This window comes from Enhydra lutris, unplaced genomic scaffold (genome assembly GCF_002288905.1).
Source record: "Enhydra lutris kenyoni isolate GAN:26980312 unplaced genomic scaffold, ASM228890v2 scaffoldscaffold9, whole genome shotgun sequence".
Taxonomy (NCBI): Eukaryota; Metazoa; Chordata; class Mammalia; order Carnivora; family Mustelidae; genus Enhydra; species Enhydra lutris.
In genome coordinates, this window is record NW_019154093.1 from 30376080 (window position 1) to 30395579 (window position 19500).

The 19500-nt window shown below is 37.5% G+C and overlaps 1 protein-coding gene across 1 annotated transcript in view; it reads left to right on the forward strand.

Annotated features, from left to right (window-relative positions):
* LOC111142889 (PATJ, crumbs cell polarity complex component) overlaps positions 1 to 19500 on the forward strand; it is a 372385-nt gene that overhangs the window by 87623 nt on the left and 265262 nt on the right. Inside the window, exons 17-18 of the mRNA XM_022496281.1 lie at positions 12445 to 12654; positions 18852 to 18968. Coding sequence (XP_022351989.1) covers positions 12445 to 12654; positions 18852 to 18968 — 327 coding nt within the window. The remainder of the gene's footprint in view (positions 1 to 12444; positions 12655 to 18851; positions 18969 to 19500) is intronic.

Genomic DNA, 19500 nt, shown 5'->3' on the forward strand with positions numbered 1-19500 from the left:
TCCTTTGGGAAACTTTGTGTTCTCCTATTTTATTTGGAAAACAGGGCTACCATTTCACATGATAATAACAGCCCATAATTATGGGTTATGTACTGCTTACTCGAGTCAGGAATTGCTTACAGCTTTGATATATACATAAGCTGATTTGATCATCCCCACAACCCCATGAGGTAGCTCCTGTAATCATCTTCATTTTATGGCTGAGGAAACTTGATGACAGGAGGTTAAGAATTTCCTCAAGATCACCCAATTAGTCAGGAGTGGAGCTGGGCTTCTAAGTCTATGCTCCAGTGGTGTGAAAATACAGTCTTCAGACCAGAAATTTTCACTGATTCTTTGTAACTGTGGCTTAACACAATGATAAATGACAAAAAATTTCCCATTGTCTTTCCAGAGAAAAATACTTATTACAATTTCAGAAGATTTACTGGAGATCATTTCTGAATCTTGTGATTCCTTGAGTTTAGTCCTCCAAAGCTTTTTAGAGACCTGTCCACTTTCTTCACTGCCAGAGCGTACAAATGGCACATTGTGTCCTAGATTTCCCGGCAGGATTCCGTGGCCTTTCTCCTGTACAGTTTCAGAGTTGGTAAAGTTTTATTCTGCATGTTATATGCTGCATACTAAAGAGTATTGGTTGTCCATTCAAGGAGAAATAACAGAATTTTTCTACAGAGTGCAGGGCATGCCATGTCCTTGATAGAGCTGTGTGTGTCAGCAAACCTCCCAGCCCAGAGAGGGCTCCTGTCTTTCAGTGTCTGCTCCAAGGGAGAAAGAGGGCTGAGGATGCCATGCTGCTCTGAACTTCTCTTCTGATGCAGAAGTCTTTGTATCTGGAGAGTTACAGGGTCAGCTCTTCATTTTCACATGTTACCATGTAAGCATAAGCTCACCAATGGTTTAATAGTTGATAGCACTGTTGTTTTTTTTTCTTTAAGATTTTATTTATTTATTTATTATTTATTTGACAGAGAGAGAGATCACAAGTAAGCGGAGAGGCAGGCAGAGAGGGAGGGGGGAAGCAGGCTCCCCGCTGAGCAGAGAGCCCGATGTGGGGCTCAATGCCAGGACCCTGAGTTCATGACTCGAGCTGAAGGCAGTGGCTTAACCCACTGAGCCACCCAAGTGCCCCAATAGCACTGTTGGTTTATATCACATACGCTCAGCTGAGTTTAAAACACAGTAAACTCAATGGTGACTGTTAACTCCTCAGTCCCATATTTCCTGCTGATTTCTTCTCCCTCATCATATTCACAGTGAGAACCATAGAACAGTAAGGGTACTTACGAAGTAACCATTACGGACTTAGAAAGCACTTTTCATGACCTGTGTCATTTAATGCTTCATATGACTCTGTGAAACCTATACTATTGTTCTTACTTCACCAATGAGAAACCCAAGTCTCAGCTAGTATTTTATAAGTGCTTAGGCTGAGAATGATTTGTTTGGAAAATGAAAATAAATTCCAAAACTAACATTAGATAAGTTTTTTCAAGTTTTATGTGTCTATACTTTCCCTACATCATAATAACTTTCTCTATATCATAATAACTTTCAACTAAAATAGTTTCCTTCTCCCCTCAGAAGATATTATGATATTTATTATTTATAAATTTATTTTTCTACTTAAATTTTTTTTTTGTTTAAAATACACATAAAATTGACCATCTTAACCATTTTTAAGTGTGAAGTTCCATAGTGTGAAGTATATCCATATTTCAAGTAATGTAGTTTTGATAGAGGGTGTGACTGGAGTACTGTTGTCTGCATAGTGGACATTTCAGCCAGACAATGGGGCCTGTAGGTAAAGAATTGTGTGGTATGTTTGTATTATTTCCATTAAAACCAGAAAACGTCTTGGGCTAAGAGTGAATGGGAAACAATTACAGCATGACAAAAAATTTTCAAGAGATAAAACATTCAAGCAACAGATCTAATATCCAAGGAAGATATCTAGTGAGAGACTAGAAAGGGATAAGAGAAAAAAATAGTCTTTAAGAAGTGATTTCCTCGGGACTCCTGTTTGAACCATTTAAATTACTGTGATGCTTAAAATAGACTTTTAAAGTACCAATCTATGCAGAGTAAAATTATGTGTTGGCTGATGAATTTTTTTTTTTCCTTTTACAATATATTTTGATTTTTTAGCAAGTTTCTCTGTCCACTTCTCTTCCATTGCACTTTTAATTGCCTTACGTGCTATGCTTACTGTGCTGCTCAGGGACTGTTTAGTTCTATGCATGATGCATGGAAAAATCTATTCTTAATGCCTAATAGTATTTAGGAAGTAATAAGACACAAGGAGCCAGGAACCATATCAGTTTAATCTATCTTGAGTGCACTGAATGTATTTTGTAGGTACTTTGAACATGATGATGGTGTTGCGGTAATTGGTATGATTAGTATAATACTTAGCTGTATTATAAAATAGTTAAAAATGGGATTGGATTCTGATAAGGTAGCTTGCTCATTATTCATGAAATCATTTATTTATTGCCTTGCATTCACTATAAATACATTTATTTCTCTTTCCTAAAAGTAAATACTTAGCTTGTTGGTCAAATCAGAAGCTCTTTTAGTATAATTAATTACATTCCACTATCTTAAACCAGAACTATTCTAGTGATTTTAATTCAACTAATAGTCCCTGACATGTCTTTTGATGCAATCTAAAAATGGCAAAAGAAAAAAAAAGTTGTTTTAAGATTCATTGTATTAAAAAAAAAAGGGCACATGTCATAAATACTTTATGTTCTGTTTCGATGGTAGAATACCCAGGAAATTAGATCTTGTGTAGTCATTGCCTTTTAATGAGTTCTTAAAAGACATCACTAACTAAAATTATACCATATTTGTGACCATAGTGTGCATCTTTTTTCATTACCAGTGCTGTGTTTTGAATTAACTTCCATCATTCCCTACTTTTTATAGTGGTTTTCTGAATGTTTTGGTAGAAATTAATGACAAATTTGACTCAACATACTCTGTCAAATTTAGTTACAGGATTTTGGAGTTGGGGAAACAGATTCTAACTGTCATGTATCCAGTGTTCTCCTTTTACAAGTGAGGAAACTGACTTAGAGAAGTGAACTTGTGAAATTATACACAGCCAGGCTGGCACCAAGCTGGGGCTCAAAACTTGTCCCCTGACATCTAATCTACACCCATCCTACCAATAGTGGTTTGAATAGCGGTCTTCCTTGTCTTTCTCTCCTATGTATATTTTCTCCTTTAAAAAAAATATCTTTGGATTCTCTTTCCTCATTGATGTTGTTCACATAACTATTTTTAATTCATGCCAACTGTACATCAGAGCTTCTGCAGATCACTGTTTTTTCTTTTAAGTTGTGTGTGTGTGTGTGTGTGTGTGTGTGTGTGCGCGCACGCGTGTATGCATGAACTTCACCTTTGTACCAGTTCTTTCCTCTGCCTACCTCCAGGATGAAAGAGTTGGTGGTCTCTCCTTTAAGGAGTTTTTTTTGTTTTTTTTTTGTTTTTTTTCCAGTATTCTCCATCTTAGTAATTTCCTTGAGATCTTATCTTGAAATTTTCACTTAGTTAATTTATTTAGATTTTAACATAATAACTTTTCAGTTCAAATAATAACGGTCACGTGTAAGAGTATACTCTTGAAGAAACAAAGATTTGCCACTTTTTGCTTTCTCTTAGTCAGCCATTGTTGAGTTGGAGTAATTCTCTTATCAAATATTCCATAGCTATCTACCTCATGTTATCCAGAAATTAATGTAGAGCCTTTAAAATTATCTTAAAAATACTTCCTCACACCTATAAATATGTATTTATGGAGTTAGGCTCAGTAGCCTCCTTTTGTGATAATGTACACCACAACATTGAATTCATTGGTTAGGAGATCTCTTCATTTGTAGAGCACTTTTTACTTCATAATTGTTTGAAGTTGTTTTCCCAGCCATTTTTTGAAATCATTTCATTTTGGTGAAGGAATCCGGTCATAGAAGAGAGTAATTATTTTGGTGTGATGACCTAAACAGCAGCACAGAACTTTCAGAACTAATTTGAGTAATTAAACATAGAATTAAGACTGTGTGACTTAACCGTATTTCCTCTCATGAGTTTATTATACCAACTTTATGTTTTAATATACTCAATTGACAATGTGTCAAAATTATCTAAGGTAAAGTAATTTATACATAATTTTTAAATTATTGATATGTTGTTGGCATATGTTATGTTTCAGACGGGCAACATAGTGATTTGACGATTCTAAATGTTTCTCAGTGCTTACCATGATGTGTAGTTACCATCTGTCTCCATACAACATTATTACAGTATTATTTTTATTATTATTATTATTATTATGCCCTGCTTTTCATTTCCTTGACTTATTTATTTTGTAACTGGAAGTTTGTACCTCTTAATCCCCTTCACCTGTTTCACTGATTTTTCCTACTTCCCCTCTGACAACCACCAATTCTCTGTACTTGAGAGACTGTTTAATTTGTTTTTTGGATTATACATATGTAAGTGAAATCATATGGTATTTGTCTTTCTGGGTCTCATTTATTTCAGTTAGCGTAATGCCCTCTAGGTTCATTCATGTTGTTGCAAAATGGCAAGATTTCATTCTTTTTTGTGGCTGAGTAATATTCCAGTGTTTGTGCATCTGTGTGTGTGTGTGTGTGTGTGACATTTCTTTATCCATTTATCTCCTGATGGACAGGAGATGAGTTGCTTTTGTATCTTGGCCGTTGTAAATCCCAGCAGTAGGATTACTGGGGTCATAGGGTTTGTTTGTTTGTTTTCAGTTTTCTTTCTTTCTTTCTTTCTTTTTTTTTAAGATTCTATTTATTTATTTGACAGAGAGACAGTGAGAGAGAACATGAGATAAGGTCAGAGGGAGAAGCAGACTCCCCATGGAGCAGGGAGCCCGATGTGGGACTCGATCCCAGGACTCTGGGATCATGACCTGAGCCGAAGGCAGTCACCTAACCAACTGAGCAACCCAGGCGCCCTGTTTTTTCAGTTTTCTTTAGGATACTTTTATTTTTCATTTTTTGAGGAACCTCCATACTATTTTCCATAGTAGTTGTACCAATTTACTTTTGCACCAGTAGTGTCTGAGGATTCCCTTTTCTCTACATCCTTGCCAACACTTGTCATTTCTTGTCTTTTTGATACTGGCCATTCTTTCTAGTGTATGATACGTCATTGTGGTTTTGATTTGCATTGCCCTGATGATTAGCAATGTTGAGCATCTTTTCCTGTGTCTCTTGGCCACCTGTATATGTTCTTTGGGAGAATGTCTGTTCAGGTCCTCTATCCATTTTTAAAAATTAGGGTGGAAAAGGGCAGAGGGAGAGGAAGAGAGGGAATTTTAAGCAGGCTCCACACCCAGCATGGAGCCCCATGGGAGGCTTGATCTCATGACCCTGAAATCATGACCTGAACTAAAATCTAGTCTGGCATTTAAGCAACTGAGCCACCCAGGCAGCTTTATCCAGTTTTTAATCAGATTGTTTTTTGGTGTTGAGTTGTAGAAGTTCTTTATATATTCTGGCTATTAACCCTTTATCAGATATATCATTTGCAAACACCTCCCATTCGCTAGGTTGCCTTTTTGTTTTGTCGATGGTTTTCTTTGCTGTGCTAAAGTTTTCATTCTGGTATAGTCCTAGTAGTTTATTTTTGCATTTGTTTCCCTTGCCTGAGGAGACATATCCATAAATATGTTGGTTAGGCTGATGTCTAAGAGATTACTGCCTGTGTTTTAGGAGTTTTATGGTTTCAGTTCTCACATTTAGGCCTTTAATCCCTTTTGAATTAATTTTGTGTGTGGTGTAAGGAAACGGTCCAGATTCACCCAGCATGTAGCTGTCCAGTTTCCCCAGCACCATTTATTGAAAAGACTGTCTTTTCCCTATTGTATATTCGTGCTTCTTTTGTCAATTGGCCATGTAAGCTTGGGTTTATTTCCGGACTCTCTATCCTGTTCCATCGATCTATTAGACACAAGTTTTTATCTGAAATAAAATATGGTCTATCTTTTTGCCATTCTGCTATAAAGACCCCTATTTCCTTAATGCTTTTAAAAGTTAGGGTTTTATAGTACAGAATTTAAAACAAAACAAAACAAAACCCAGACATTGTTCTTTATTTTGAGTGCATGGAGTTAAGTCATTGTTTATATCTTGACTTCTGTTTTTCTGCATTGGAATAATACTGCAAAGCATATAAATGTTGAATGTCAGAACAGTCCTTGGTATATGTCTCACGTTCCTCTTTTAAAAATAGCTCTTACAGGGGCGCCTGGGTGGCTCAGTGGGTTAGGCCGCTGCCTTCGGCTCAGGTCATGATCTCAGAGTCCTGGGATCGAGCCCCGCATCGGGCTCTCTGCTCAGCAGGGAGCCTGCTTCCTCCTCTCTCTCTGCCTGCCTCTCTGCCTGCTTGTGATCTCTCTCTGTCAAATAAATAAATAAAATCTTAAAAAAAAAAAATAGCTCTTACAGATGCCCTGCCAATTTTATTAAATGTGACCACTATTCTTATTCATTTCTTCTGTCTCCTCTTTATGTAACATTTCTTCCTCCATGCATTTCCACTGAGCTTGCTATATTTGCTTCCATGGATTTGTGGTTTTACCTATGGAGCAGCTTCATGGCCAGAGCTCCCCACGCCTTTAGGTTGATATATCTCTCACAGAGCTTACATTTCAGCTGAACCACCATTCTGCCCCCAGTGATGCCCCTGCATCTTGCCTTAGTTTATGTGAACTCTGAGCTCTTTGACCTGTGGGAATGTACACAGATATTCATGTACTACATTTTATAGACACCACAGAGACTTTGGAAATTGTGCCCATCTGTTTGGGCATAATTACTGTCACGTGTTTGTAACTGTTCATGTAAAGGTGTTACAGGTTAGATTAGCTCACCAAATGAATGGATTCTCAAGAACACATATATAGATTAAAATTTGGCAAACAAATGCATGTTTGATTTGTACATACAGCCATGCTACACATTCTGTGCTAACTTCATCAGCTAGGTACTGAAATATAAACCAGTGTGATAAGTAAGGGATAAGTAAGGGACTCAGTTTGCACACTTTGGCAAGGCAATAAATATATCTTCTGTCAGTTTGCCTGCTTTCAATATTAATTCATTTGGCAAATACCTGAAGATAGAGAAACTGCATCACTTAAAGGCTAAGAACGTAAACTCTGGAACTTAACCAACTGGTTTAAATTCTGGCTCTGCCATTTATCAGCTGTGTGCCTTGGTTAATTTTCCTCTTAGTTTTCTCATCTTAAAAGTAGGGTTAATAATGGTACCTTCATGGTGGTTTGAAGGTTAAATGAATTCTAATAAGTAAGGTTTCTAGAACATTCCTGGCACGGCAAGAACTCAGTAAGTGCTGCTGTTCTTATTCATCTATGATGGGATGTGTCCTTTGCCTTTGATGTACTTAACAGTCTAGTGAGGAGAGAGAAACCAAATAGTTTCAGTCCTTCAATATTTCAACTACTATTGAGTACCTTCCATATGGCAGTCACTACAGTTAGGTCCTAGAAGTAAAGCAGCAAATAAGCAAACATACCTTTGCTCTCGTGAAGCTTATTTTTAGTAGGAAAGACAGTTAAAATAATTTCTGTAAAATGTCAAAAGTGTTATAATAGAGAAAATGCAGGGTGCGGTGGGTACATGTAGGAGGAGGACCTAGTTTATTCTGGAGGTACAGGACAGTAAGGAAAACTATATTATGACAAACGCTCTGTGGAAGTCCTCTTTTGGATTTAGGGGTATCACAGAGTAGAAAGTTCGTGAGTCAGCTTTGGGGAGTCAGGGAAGGCTTCTAGGGAAGGCTTCTCCATCCAATGGGAACACATTGGATCTGACTCTGGTGGCAAACATGGAGAGATGTGGCATTGGGACAGGGAAAAAGTATTCCTGGTAGGTGGAATGGTTTGTAGGATGTCAGGAAGCACATCAAAGCATTTCACAATCCTTGGATTTCAGTAGTTCTGTATTGTTGGGACAATGTGTGGGGCAAACAGGGGTGGGCAGTGGTACATAAGGAGAGAGCAGGGGGAGTTTAGACTCAGATCTGAGGGAATTGCTCTACCAAGCAGTTAAGACTTGATCCTGAAGGCAATTGGGTGTTGCTGAAGTGTTGCAAACAGAGAAAAAATTGTAATTGCATTTTTATTTTTATTTTTTAGAATTTTTATTAATTTTGTTATTTTTTTAAAGATTAATTTATTTGAGAGAGGGAGAGTGTGAGAGGGGGAGGTGCAGAGGGAGAAGGAGAAAGAATCCCAAGCAGACTTTGTGCTGAGCATGGAGTGTCAGGATCCGGGGACCCAGAGATCATTATCTGAGCTAAAATCAAGAGTCATTCATTTAACTGACTGAGCCACCCAGGTGCCCAATTTTTATTTTTTTAGAGAGAGAGAGAGAGAGCATGCGTGTGAGCAGAGGGGTGGGGGAGTGGGCACTGGAGAGGAAGAGAGAGAGAATCTTAAGAAGGCTCCATGCCCAGTGCAGAGCCTCAGGCAGGGCTCGATCTCACGACCCTGAGATCATGACCTGAGCCAAAATCAAGAGTAGACGCTTAACTGACTGAGCCACCCAGGAGCGCCACATTTTTATTTTTGAAGATTATTCCTTTATCTCTGTGGAAAATAGACTGAAGAGGGCAAGAGCAGAGATGGGGAGATTAGCAGTTGCCTAGGCAAGAAATAATGAGAAGCTAAACCAAGGTAGTGGCAGCAGAAATGGAGAGAAAGGTCAGATGGAAAAGATAGAAGATCAAATTGACATGCTTCAGCTAGCAGCTCAGTGGAGGGGTGAGGGGAGAGGAATTAACTGAATGCTTGGGTATATGGTAATGCCACTCGCTTATGGGAGGAGAGGACTCTGTCAACTTGGATTTTCCCTATATGGAAACATCCTGTGTTTATAATATCAAACATGAATGTCACTTCAGCAAACCTTAAAAATTCTTATGTGCACTTTTCTTCAAGCAGGTACAGTGATTGTATTCACTTGTGAGACAGAGCAGTTAATTGGGTTTTCAGGATTTCATAGCTGAGTAGTGAGAAGAATTCAAGTCAGATCTCCTGTGTTCTGGTCTGGTGTCTGAGGGAGGTTAGCAGTTCTTAATTGATTGTTAGAGTTCAATAATATTTTTAAGAGCTGTAGGGAGCAACTTTCATAAACGGTTGAGTTGAGGCAAACATAGGGAATGCTGTTATAATGTGAATAATAATATAAGCCTTTTGAATAAACAAGGAAAAATCTTTCGGAAGAGAATGGCTAGCATAGTGAAAGATGCTGTTTCTTGTGTTCTGTGATTAGTCTTTAGTGCCCTCTGTTGACTGCTTAGTCTAAAACAATGTTGAATCTGGAAAACAATGTTCCTTGCAGTGTTATTTACCATAAAACAGTAAGAATTAGAGGTATTAAAATTGTGATAAAAGGTGATAAAAACTGATGGGGACTTAAAAAAAATCTGCATGGGGTCTCGCAGTTGGGTAGAGGTCTTAAGAAATATCGTCTTAACATTTTGTTTGCTACAACATGTATATGCTATTGTGGGCTACATTTTCAGAAAACAGACCTTCCTGATGACGAAGAGCCTAAATCAGGCTGGTTTTTCAGCATTTTTTTATGCATCAAAGCCCCAAGAATAGCAGTCGGATGGGTGGCTGGGTGATGTACTTTGGGGAGGATATGTGCTATGGTGAGTGCTGTGAATTGTGTAAGACTGATGAATCACAGACCTGTACCCGTAAAACAAATAATACATTATATGATAATAGAAAAATAAAAAGGCAAATAAGCAAAAATAATAATTTTAAAAAACTAAAAAAAAAAGTAGGGTTTTGCCTTAAAAAAAAAAAAAAAGAATAGCTGTCATCCCAGTAGGCAGTAGCTGTTCTTTTTCCATAGGGCAGCTACTACCTATGATGAGGATGAAAGGAAATGACTGTTCCTCATTAAAGCAGCTTCATTCAGCTACCTGAGAAATCACACCATCAGAAAAGTCATCACAGAAAATGAAATAGTGATTATACATAATGGAGCATCTTCAGAAGTGGATGGTTTGTCCTTTTTTTTTTTTTTTGACAAAGGAGCGGCCCTTGAGTTCTCTCCTCTAGGAAAAGGGGTGGTAGATTAGACTTAGTGTTGAGAATAACTAGAGGTCTAAGCCTGAATAAATTTTAGTAAGCAAGCACACCTGGTATAGTTTAAGGTCCAAAAGAAGACTGTACTTTGTATAAATGAATGCTTACTGTGACTTTTTTGTAATAAGGGAAATCTATTAATCGTTCCATTTGTTATTGCCCGGTTAATCTTTCTTTGAAATGTTTCTAATTATCATTTCAGCTGGTTGCATTTTGAAAACCTATTCATCTAGTTGGGGTAAAAATAGTGCTTTTTGATTTGGTGTTCCATGAAACTGCAGAGATTGCTTGTACCAAGCTGGTGAAATCATTTATTTGCTTTTGGTATATTTTACTGTTGCAATTTTCTCTGGGAAAGTTTAGTAATTATTAATATGAAGTAATGCTAGTTGCTTTCTGTGCATTTCATGAGGGGAATATGCTATTATGTAGTTTCCCTTCCCCCCTAATAAAAAAGCCTTTCATCACAAACTGACATCCTAAATGAAGGACATAATTGTACAGCTTATTTATTAGTGTGTCAAACTTAAAATGTAATGGTTTCATATTTCAGAATGAAAAGTGTGTTGTGATTCATGGTTGCCGGTGACAAAATAGACAGCTCTTTTATATCTGTGCTGATTGCCTGCTGATATACCACTGTACTTTTTTTTTTGTTCTTTTCTTTTCTCTTCCTATGCAATAGCTCCCTCTACTTGAAAATATTGGTGTAATTATAGTTCGACACTATACTTTGTTACTGAGTACTCCTGACTATTTTTACTTTCCATCCTCTTCCTGAATATGAGGTGTTATACATCAGAGCATGTTAGAGATATATCAAGAATCTCTTGACCTTGGAGCAAGAAGCAAGGTTAAGGAGAGTAAGATAAGTTACGTTTGAAGGCATTTTTCAAGGAATTAGCTGTGTCGCTTTTTTTGATTTATATATATTTGGTTAAAATTCCATATAGTACTTGAAAATGAACCTTGATGTCTAAAACACAGAGGTCTATGAAAGTGTATCAGAAAACTCAAAAGAACCATCAGCCACTTCAAACTGACAGCCTGGAACTTGGCAGATTCTCATTTTGTTAATTACAAAGTCTTCTGATTCTAACATAAAACATGGTCGTTGGTCTCTCATTTGTCAGGAAGGGTTCAACAGTAGTAGAATCTCATGTTACTACACCTTGCCTTTATGGAACAGTATGTACGTAATGAAACAGTAGGAACAAAATAAAAACAAGTATTTCACCTGGGGTCTGATGATTTTTTTTCTCTCCCTTATTAAGTTTGAGGTTTAGTAGTTGTACCATTATTTTAATGTGGAACAAGTAGCAGAGCATGGTAGTTAAGAGGAAGGACTTGGGAACCAGCCTGGTTGGATCTGAATCCTAGCTCTGCCACTTACCAGATGGGTAATCTTGGCAAGTTTCCTTAACTTTCTGAGCCTCAGTTCCCTCATCTGTAGAAACATAGACAAGTGTTAAGTAAAGCACTTAAAATAGAGCCTGACACATAGTACTATATATCAGTGTCCAACAAAATAAAATATAATGGACTATAAATTTGTTCTTATTAATCAAATGCATTTATTGAATGTCAACATTATCTTTCGGGCTGCTAAATAAAAAGAAAAATGGGGCCTTTCCAGTGGATCAGAATTATTTTCACATTGGTTTTGTTCATGAAGTGATGCTTATTTTCTTGTATCAGAATAGTTCTCACCAAGGGGTCCCTATACCATGTTACAATTTATATGTTATGAATTGTAGCTGTGTTATTTTTAAGCTCCTTTTTTCATACAGTGGAATATTCCATGGATTCCATATCTTTTTTGAACTTCTTTGATTTAGCATGAGGATTTTATACTGGTGGAATACATAAAAAGTGAAGTTTCATTTACCGTAGTTCCTTCTCTTAGAGCCTACTTATTGCCCAAGAGCAGACTTGTCTTTGGCCTATAATATGAATGTGCATGAGGATATCAGAGAGTCTTGTTCAGCTGTCATCAGACTTCTTGTGGCCCAATAAAATACCGGTCACTGAAAGTTCAAAAAAGAAATTTGTAGGTATTGAACCCTCAGACACATAGCTGAAATTGTTAAGATGATGTTTCTGCCTTGATATAAAATGATATTTGTGTGGATGTATAGAGTGATACTGTAATAGATTTTTGACCTCTTTGGAAGAATATCCCCAGAATGCTGGATACTTACTGTAACTAGTGAAATCAGATTCATGAGTCTATGCGTTTTCAGAAACTGACTTACCTTTCTTCTTGGCTTGATCCTTAGGACCCTTTAGATCCCACAAGATCAGTGATTGTGATCCGTTCCCTGGTGGCAGATGGTGTTGCAGAAAGAGGGGGAGAGCTATTACCTGGGGACCGCCTGGTCTCAGTTAATGAATACTGTTTGGAAAACACCACACTTGCCGAAGCTGTGGACGTGTTGAAAGCTGTGCCGCCAGGCATTGTACGCCTCGGCATCTGTAAGCCCTTGGTGGTAAGTGTTCAATGTTGTTAATATAGGACATGATCATAGTGTAATACTTAAGAACATGGATTTTGGAGACAAATACACCAATTTCGAATCCCTCTTCCACAGCTTATTCTCTCTGTGTCCTAAGAGAAGTTTCTTAGGTCCTTGACTTAAAAAGTTAGAAACGTAATACCTATCTCATAAGATTTTGGGGACTAAAGATTAAGCGTGTGCACATTGTTATATAAATAGTAGCTACTAATGTTGCTAGTCCTTTAGCTTTTACTGCTATCTTTATCTTCATAATATTAGCACAGATCTGCACGTTCTCATCATATTCCTTATGATGTAAACTTCAAAAGTCTATGCATTTTAACTTTCACTTGGAAATGATGTTGAGATGGCATGATAAGTTAAAATCCAGTTAACTATATTGTTTTAACTATAGGCAATGGGATTTGAATATGCTCTTCTGCCCATCAAAGTGCCTTAATAACCCCTAGCATCTAGAACTCCGTGTGGTCAGGTCATCTTGAAGTTCTCTTACTGCTTATCCTTATGTACCAGGTCAGATTAGTGTTTATGACTAAGGGCTATATTACAATTAGGGTGCTTCTGAGGTTCCCCAGTGCAACAAAATACTTGATGATAATTTGCAAGCAGTATGAAGATATTCTTGAGTGCTTATTGTATTTCAGTATTTTAAAACTTTTACATGTATTAACTAGTTTAATCCTCCTGGCAACTTGAAGAGATTACAGATGAGGCCATCAGGACACAGAGAGTTGAGCAGCTTATCCTCAGTGATGTAGCTAGTAAGGGACAGAGTTGGGGTATAAACTCAGGGGGCTTCAGACCACAGTGCTGTATATTTAACTTGTTGTGAGTTTAGTTTGTAGTCAGCCCTTCTGGAAACAGAGAGATGGTCTTAGTAAAGTGTTAAACTGGATTTTAAGAAACCTAGACTCCGTTTCTACGTTTCCTATGAGTCAGCCCAGTAGGTTTCAATGCAAAGATATGTAATATACATGAGGATAACCTGGGAGTTCACCCTCAGAGATTCTCATCTAGTCATTGGGATGTGCTGTTGAGGGATCTGCCTCTTCAGTGAATTACCCCTATAATTCTGATGAAGAATTTCACACTTTGAGAAACGTTGTCCTAGTAATTTTTTTTTTTAAAGATTTTATTTATTTGATAGACACAGTGAGAGAGGGAACACAAGCAGGGGGAGTGGGAGAGGGAGAAGCAGGCTCCCCGCTGAGCAGGGCATCTGATGCGGGACTCAGTCCCAGGACCCTGGGATCCTGACCTGAGCCAAAGGCAGACGCTTAATGACTGAGCCACCCAGGCGCCCCTGTCCTAGTAATTTGATCATCATTATACTACCTTTCTTCTCTGAGCCCATTTTTTCATCTCTGAAAAGACTGACCAAGACTAGAGGACTCCTAAAATCTTTCTTAACTCTAAGATTGTTTTTTTCTATGAAATATATTAATAAGCTATATGAATATGTTAACATACCACACATGTCCATATGTATAGGTAAATATAGATAAATATCTTCATTTACAGATATGTAGGTATAGATATATAGATAGAGATAGCTCCTGTATTACATGTAGTATTTATGTGTTGGGGATCCTCAACATGGCCTTCATGAATTCCCCATAAAGATGCCGGTATGTTATACTATCAGACACTCTAAATATTTCAAAATGGAGTATAGCACATAGCTAATCAAAGTTCTTGACTTTGTCTTCTATATTTGGTGTATGGGTGTTGCCATAGCCAACACGAGACACCAGGAGTTGCCTAGTTTGATTTCTGGACAAATTCATTTGCAGGGAGGAACTTGATGTCTTTATGGAGATCTCATCTTCTTGGTTGTGGCAGGGGTAGGGGGTTGTTGTCTCGATTTTCCCTGATGAGTACTTGCCCGGTTACTTGGGCTGCCAGAGTTTGGGCTCCCAAACTATTTATGTCCTGGAGGCCTTAAACAGCATGACTTTACTCTGAAGCACTTGAGGGATGTGTCAGGTGGTACAGAAATCAGAGCTTCGTTACTGCCTGGGTGCAGATTCCTGGGCTATTTCTGGTGGAGGGAGAGCTGAAGAGACTTCAGGATATCAGAGCCGCATTCTGAGAGGGTTTTCGAACGTCGTAATTGTGAGGTGGACCTTTGCCTAGGCTCCTCTTTGTGAGTAGGGGAGTGGGAAGCCACAAAAGGGATGAAGACAAAGGTCACTTTTAGGACTCTAAAAGATTCTTAGTGGAGGGGTGCCAGAGTGGCTTAGTCAGTTAAGCTGTTGTCTTCAGCTCAGGTTATCGTCCCAAGGTCCTGGGATTGAGTCCCACTTCAGATCCCCTGCTCAGCGGAGAGCTTGCTTCTTCCTTTCTCTCTGCCTGCTGCTCTGGCCACTTGTGGACACACTCTCTTTCTGTCAAATAAATAAATAAAATCTTTAAAAAAAATAAATGGAATTACCATTAATTCCTTCTTTAATTTCCGAGTACCTTTAGCAAAACTGTTTGCTCATGAGCTGTAAATAGTGATACATATAGATCTTCATTAAGATCTCAGTCTCTCTGGTAGCCCACTTGGTGGCCACTTACCTTATCACGTAATGAGCATTCACTTAGTCCTCTGCAGAAGTAGGGAAGAGACTGTGAAGAAGGTGGCCCAAAGTCATCTTGGGCCAGAAAGACTATGAATATATAAAAGTTAGGAGAACACGAATTTTTTTATTAAGTCAAGTATTATATTGTTATACATTGTCTATATAATGTGTTTCATATTATATATTTTCATGTTAATCATGAATGGGGTTTATCTTCTCATTTCTACAAATTCATCTCAAATACACCAGATCCAGAAAAACGAATGAACTGACTTTAAAAACTGCATTGTATCTTTGGAACTAATAGGTCAGAGCTGGCGATGGAGTTCTTGAGCCAGACAGCTGTGAGTTTCTGCTTAGTTCTGTGATTTGCAAGGTTGTGTGTCCATGGGCCAGTTCTTTAACCTCATCAGCTCCCACTTCCTTGTCTATAATGTGGGGACTGCATGACATAGTTGAGATCCCAGACCATAAAGCTGGATAGTTCCAATTCTGGGTGTGTAACTGATTAGTTATGTAATTTTTTGCTCATCTGTAAACTAGGGTTAATAAGACTACCTACTTTTTAGAATGTATATTAATATGCTAATGAATGTACTAAATTGAATATTTAAAATGTTTAAACCAATGTCTGGCACATAGTGTCATAAGTATATATATATATTTTGCCACTATTTTTATATAAATACAAAATATAAAGCCCTGACTTGGATTGCTGTGAAAATTAAGTTGAGACAAAGCATATGAAGTGTTTACCATGGATCGTGATTTAGAGTTAGGACTTCATAAATGGTAGCTATGTTCTGACCTAGGACTGCTATTGAGCTGGTAGACACCAGGATGGCTGAAACTTTTCAGATGGCAAGTGACTGTACTGTACCTTTGTTAAATATTTTGGTATTATCCTGTATATACTGATACATTTCTTTTTTTCCTTTTTTTTTTTTTTTACATTTCTTTTTTTAGAAAAGATTTTATTTATTTATTAGCGAGAGAGAGTGTGAGAGTGTGAGTGGGAAGATGGGCAGATAGGGAGGGAGAGAATCTCAAGCCTATGCCATACCAAGCACAGAGCCCTATATGGGGCTCAGTCCTATGACCCTGAGATGATGACCTGAGCCAAAACCAAGAGTTGGATGCTCAGCCAGCTGAGCCACAGAAGTGCCCCTATACTGATAAGTCTTCTTCTTCTTTTTTTTTTCTTTAAGATTTTATTTATTTGACAGAGAGGGAGCAGAAGCAGGGGGGGCAGAAGAGAGAGAGAGGGAGACGCAGACTCCCCACTGAGCAGGGAGCCCAATGCAGGGCTTAGTGCCAGGACCCTGGGATCATGACCTGAGCCGAAGGCAGACGTTTAACAACTGAGCCACCGAGGTGCCCCATACGATATTTTTTAATACTAAGTTCCTTTTTTGGTATGTTTTTGAATTTAAGGAATACTTTCCCCCCCACATAGTATGTTTCTGTTTAGTCAGATCTTCTTTTACTCTTTTCTCCTTAAATGTGCCCTACAGTCTTTTTTAGTTTAATTCTGAGATAATTTACTGCTTTTACCCCTCCTTTGTGAGTAATGTCTTATTTTCTGTTATATTTTCAAACTAGCTATTGCTGAAGTAGAGGTAATGATACTGACTTGGTAATTTGATCTTATATCTGACAAACATGTGAAACTCTAATTTGTACTTCTGTTGAATTTTCTTTTTAAAAAGTTTATTTATTTACTTATTTATCTATTTCTCTATCTATCTATTAATTTTTCATCACGGTAAGTGCCCTTCATCTGTTCCTCCATCCACCACCTCCCCCCATCCTGGTAATCATCAATTTGTCCTCTATAGTTAAGAGTCTGTTTCAGGGCACCTGGATGGCTCAGTTGATTAAGCATCTGCCTTTGGATAGGGTCATGATCCCAGGATTCTGGGATCGAGCCCCCTATCAGACTTTTTACTCGGTGGGGAGCCAGCTTCTCCCCTGCCTGCTGCTCCCCCTGCTTATGCTTGCTCGCTCGCTTTCTCTGTCAAATAAATAAATAAAAATCGTTAAAAAAAAAAGTATATTTCTTGGTTTGTCTTTTTTTTCCTTTGCTTATTTGTTTTGTTTCTTAATTCCACGTATGAGTGATGAGATCGTTTGGTATTTACCTTTCTCTGACTGACTTATTACATTTAGTATTATATTCTCTAGCTCCATCCATGTTGTAAATGGCAAGATTTCATTTTTTTTAATGGCTGAATAACAGTCCATTATTTATACAACACATCTTCCTTATCCATTCATCTATTGATGGACATTTGAGCTGCTTATTTCCAAATTTGGCTATTGTAAATATGTTCTAATAAACATAAAGGTGCATGTATCTTTTCAAATTAGTGTTTTCTTATTCTTTGAGTAAATACTCAATAGTGGAATTACTAGATCACATCTTATTTCTGGCCATCTGTATGTCTTCTGTCTGTTCCTGTCTTCTGCCCATTTTTCAATTGGATTATTTAACTGGATTTTTTTGGGGTGTTGAGTTGTATCAGTTCTTTATGTATTTTGGGTACTAACCCTTTACTGGATATGTCATTTGTAATACCTTCTCGTATTCTGTAGCTGGCTTTTAGTTTCATTGATTGTTTCTCTTGCTGTGCACAAACTTTTTATTTTGATGTAGCCCTGATTGTTTATTTTTGCTTTAATTTCCTTGCCTGAGGAGACATATCTAGAAAAATGTTCCTACAACTGATGTCAGAGAGATCACTGCTTATGCTTTCTTCAAGGATTTTTATGGTTTCAGGTCTCACATTTAAGTCTTTAATCCGTTTTGAGTTTATTTTTGTATATGGTGAAAGAAAATGGTCCAGTTTCATTCTTTTGCATGTACTTTTAGGAATACTTAAAAAGAAAAAATGAGAAGCTTTGACACAAATATGGAGTTCTTTTTAATTATTAAAGAAAAGTTTGTTCTCATGAAACAATTTGTGTAAGTTTTATTGTGTCCTTGCACTTAATGGAAAGATGAGAATTAATCTGAAGAGAGTTCAAGAGTATTTTCTTGATTATTAGAGTTCTTCCTATAGTAGCCAGAGGTGGGAAGGGGTGGATAAAATGGATGAAAGTCGTCAAAAGGTGCAAACTTCCAGTCATAAGATAAATATGTCCTGGTAATGTACACCATGATCACTTTGGTTAGCAAGACCATATTGTATATTCGAAAGTTTTAGATACAATTAAATTTATTACAACTTTGCAATATATACATACATCTAATTATTATGTTGTATAATGTTATGTGTCATTTATATCTCGGTAAAAGATAGCTTCGTGTTGACAAAAACATCTCTACAATTGTGCTAATAAATAAATAAATAAATAAATAAATAAATATTTTTTTTCCAGGGGTGCCTGGGTGGCTGTTAGTTGAGCCTCAGCCTTTGGCTCAGGTCATGATCCCAAGGTCCTGGAATTGAGCCCTGCAGACACCCTACTCAGCAGGGAGTCTGCTCCTCCCTCTTGCATTCCACCGCCTCCCCCCCTTGCTCTCTCATGCGCGCGCGCTCTCTCTCTCAAATTAATAAATAAAATCTTTCAAAAAAATAAAATTGTTTCTGGTTTCAGGAAGATGATAAAGAGGAAGAAAGTCATATTTTACATTCAAACAACGATGAAGACAAGACTGAACTTTTGGAAACAATTCATGACATAAATTCATCTTTGATACTTGAAGCACCCAAGGTATTTAGTAAATCAGTTTCATATTCGAATGGTTTGCTGTGAGCTAACATTTCTATAAAGAAGACAAAAGCTTGTTCTCACTCTTGGCTAAAGAGATATAAATTAAATGATCCTCTTTTTTATTTATTTTATTTTATTTTTTGATTTTTTAAAAAGATTTTACTTACTTATTTGCCAGTGAGAGAGGGAACACAAACAGGGAGAGTGGCAGAGGAAGAGTAAGGCTTCTAGCTGAGTAGGGAGCCAAACACGGGGCTCCATTCCAGGACCCTGGGACCATAACCTGAGCCTTAGGCAGACACTTAAGGACTGAGCCACCTAGCGTCCCGCCTTTTTTTTTTTTTTTTTTTTTTTTTTTAAATGAACTGTTTTCCTCTTGTATCTCAGTGGCTTCATAAATGACATAGGCCAGATATAAGGCATTTTCAAAGCACAAACATACCTTATTTTATACTACAGATAAACTCTTAAAATTTTGAGGAGAGAACACAATGTTTGAAAATAGGCATGCATTTAAAATGCTGTAGAAAAC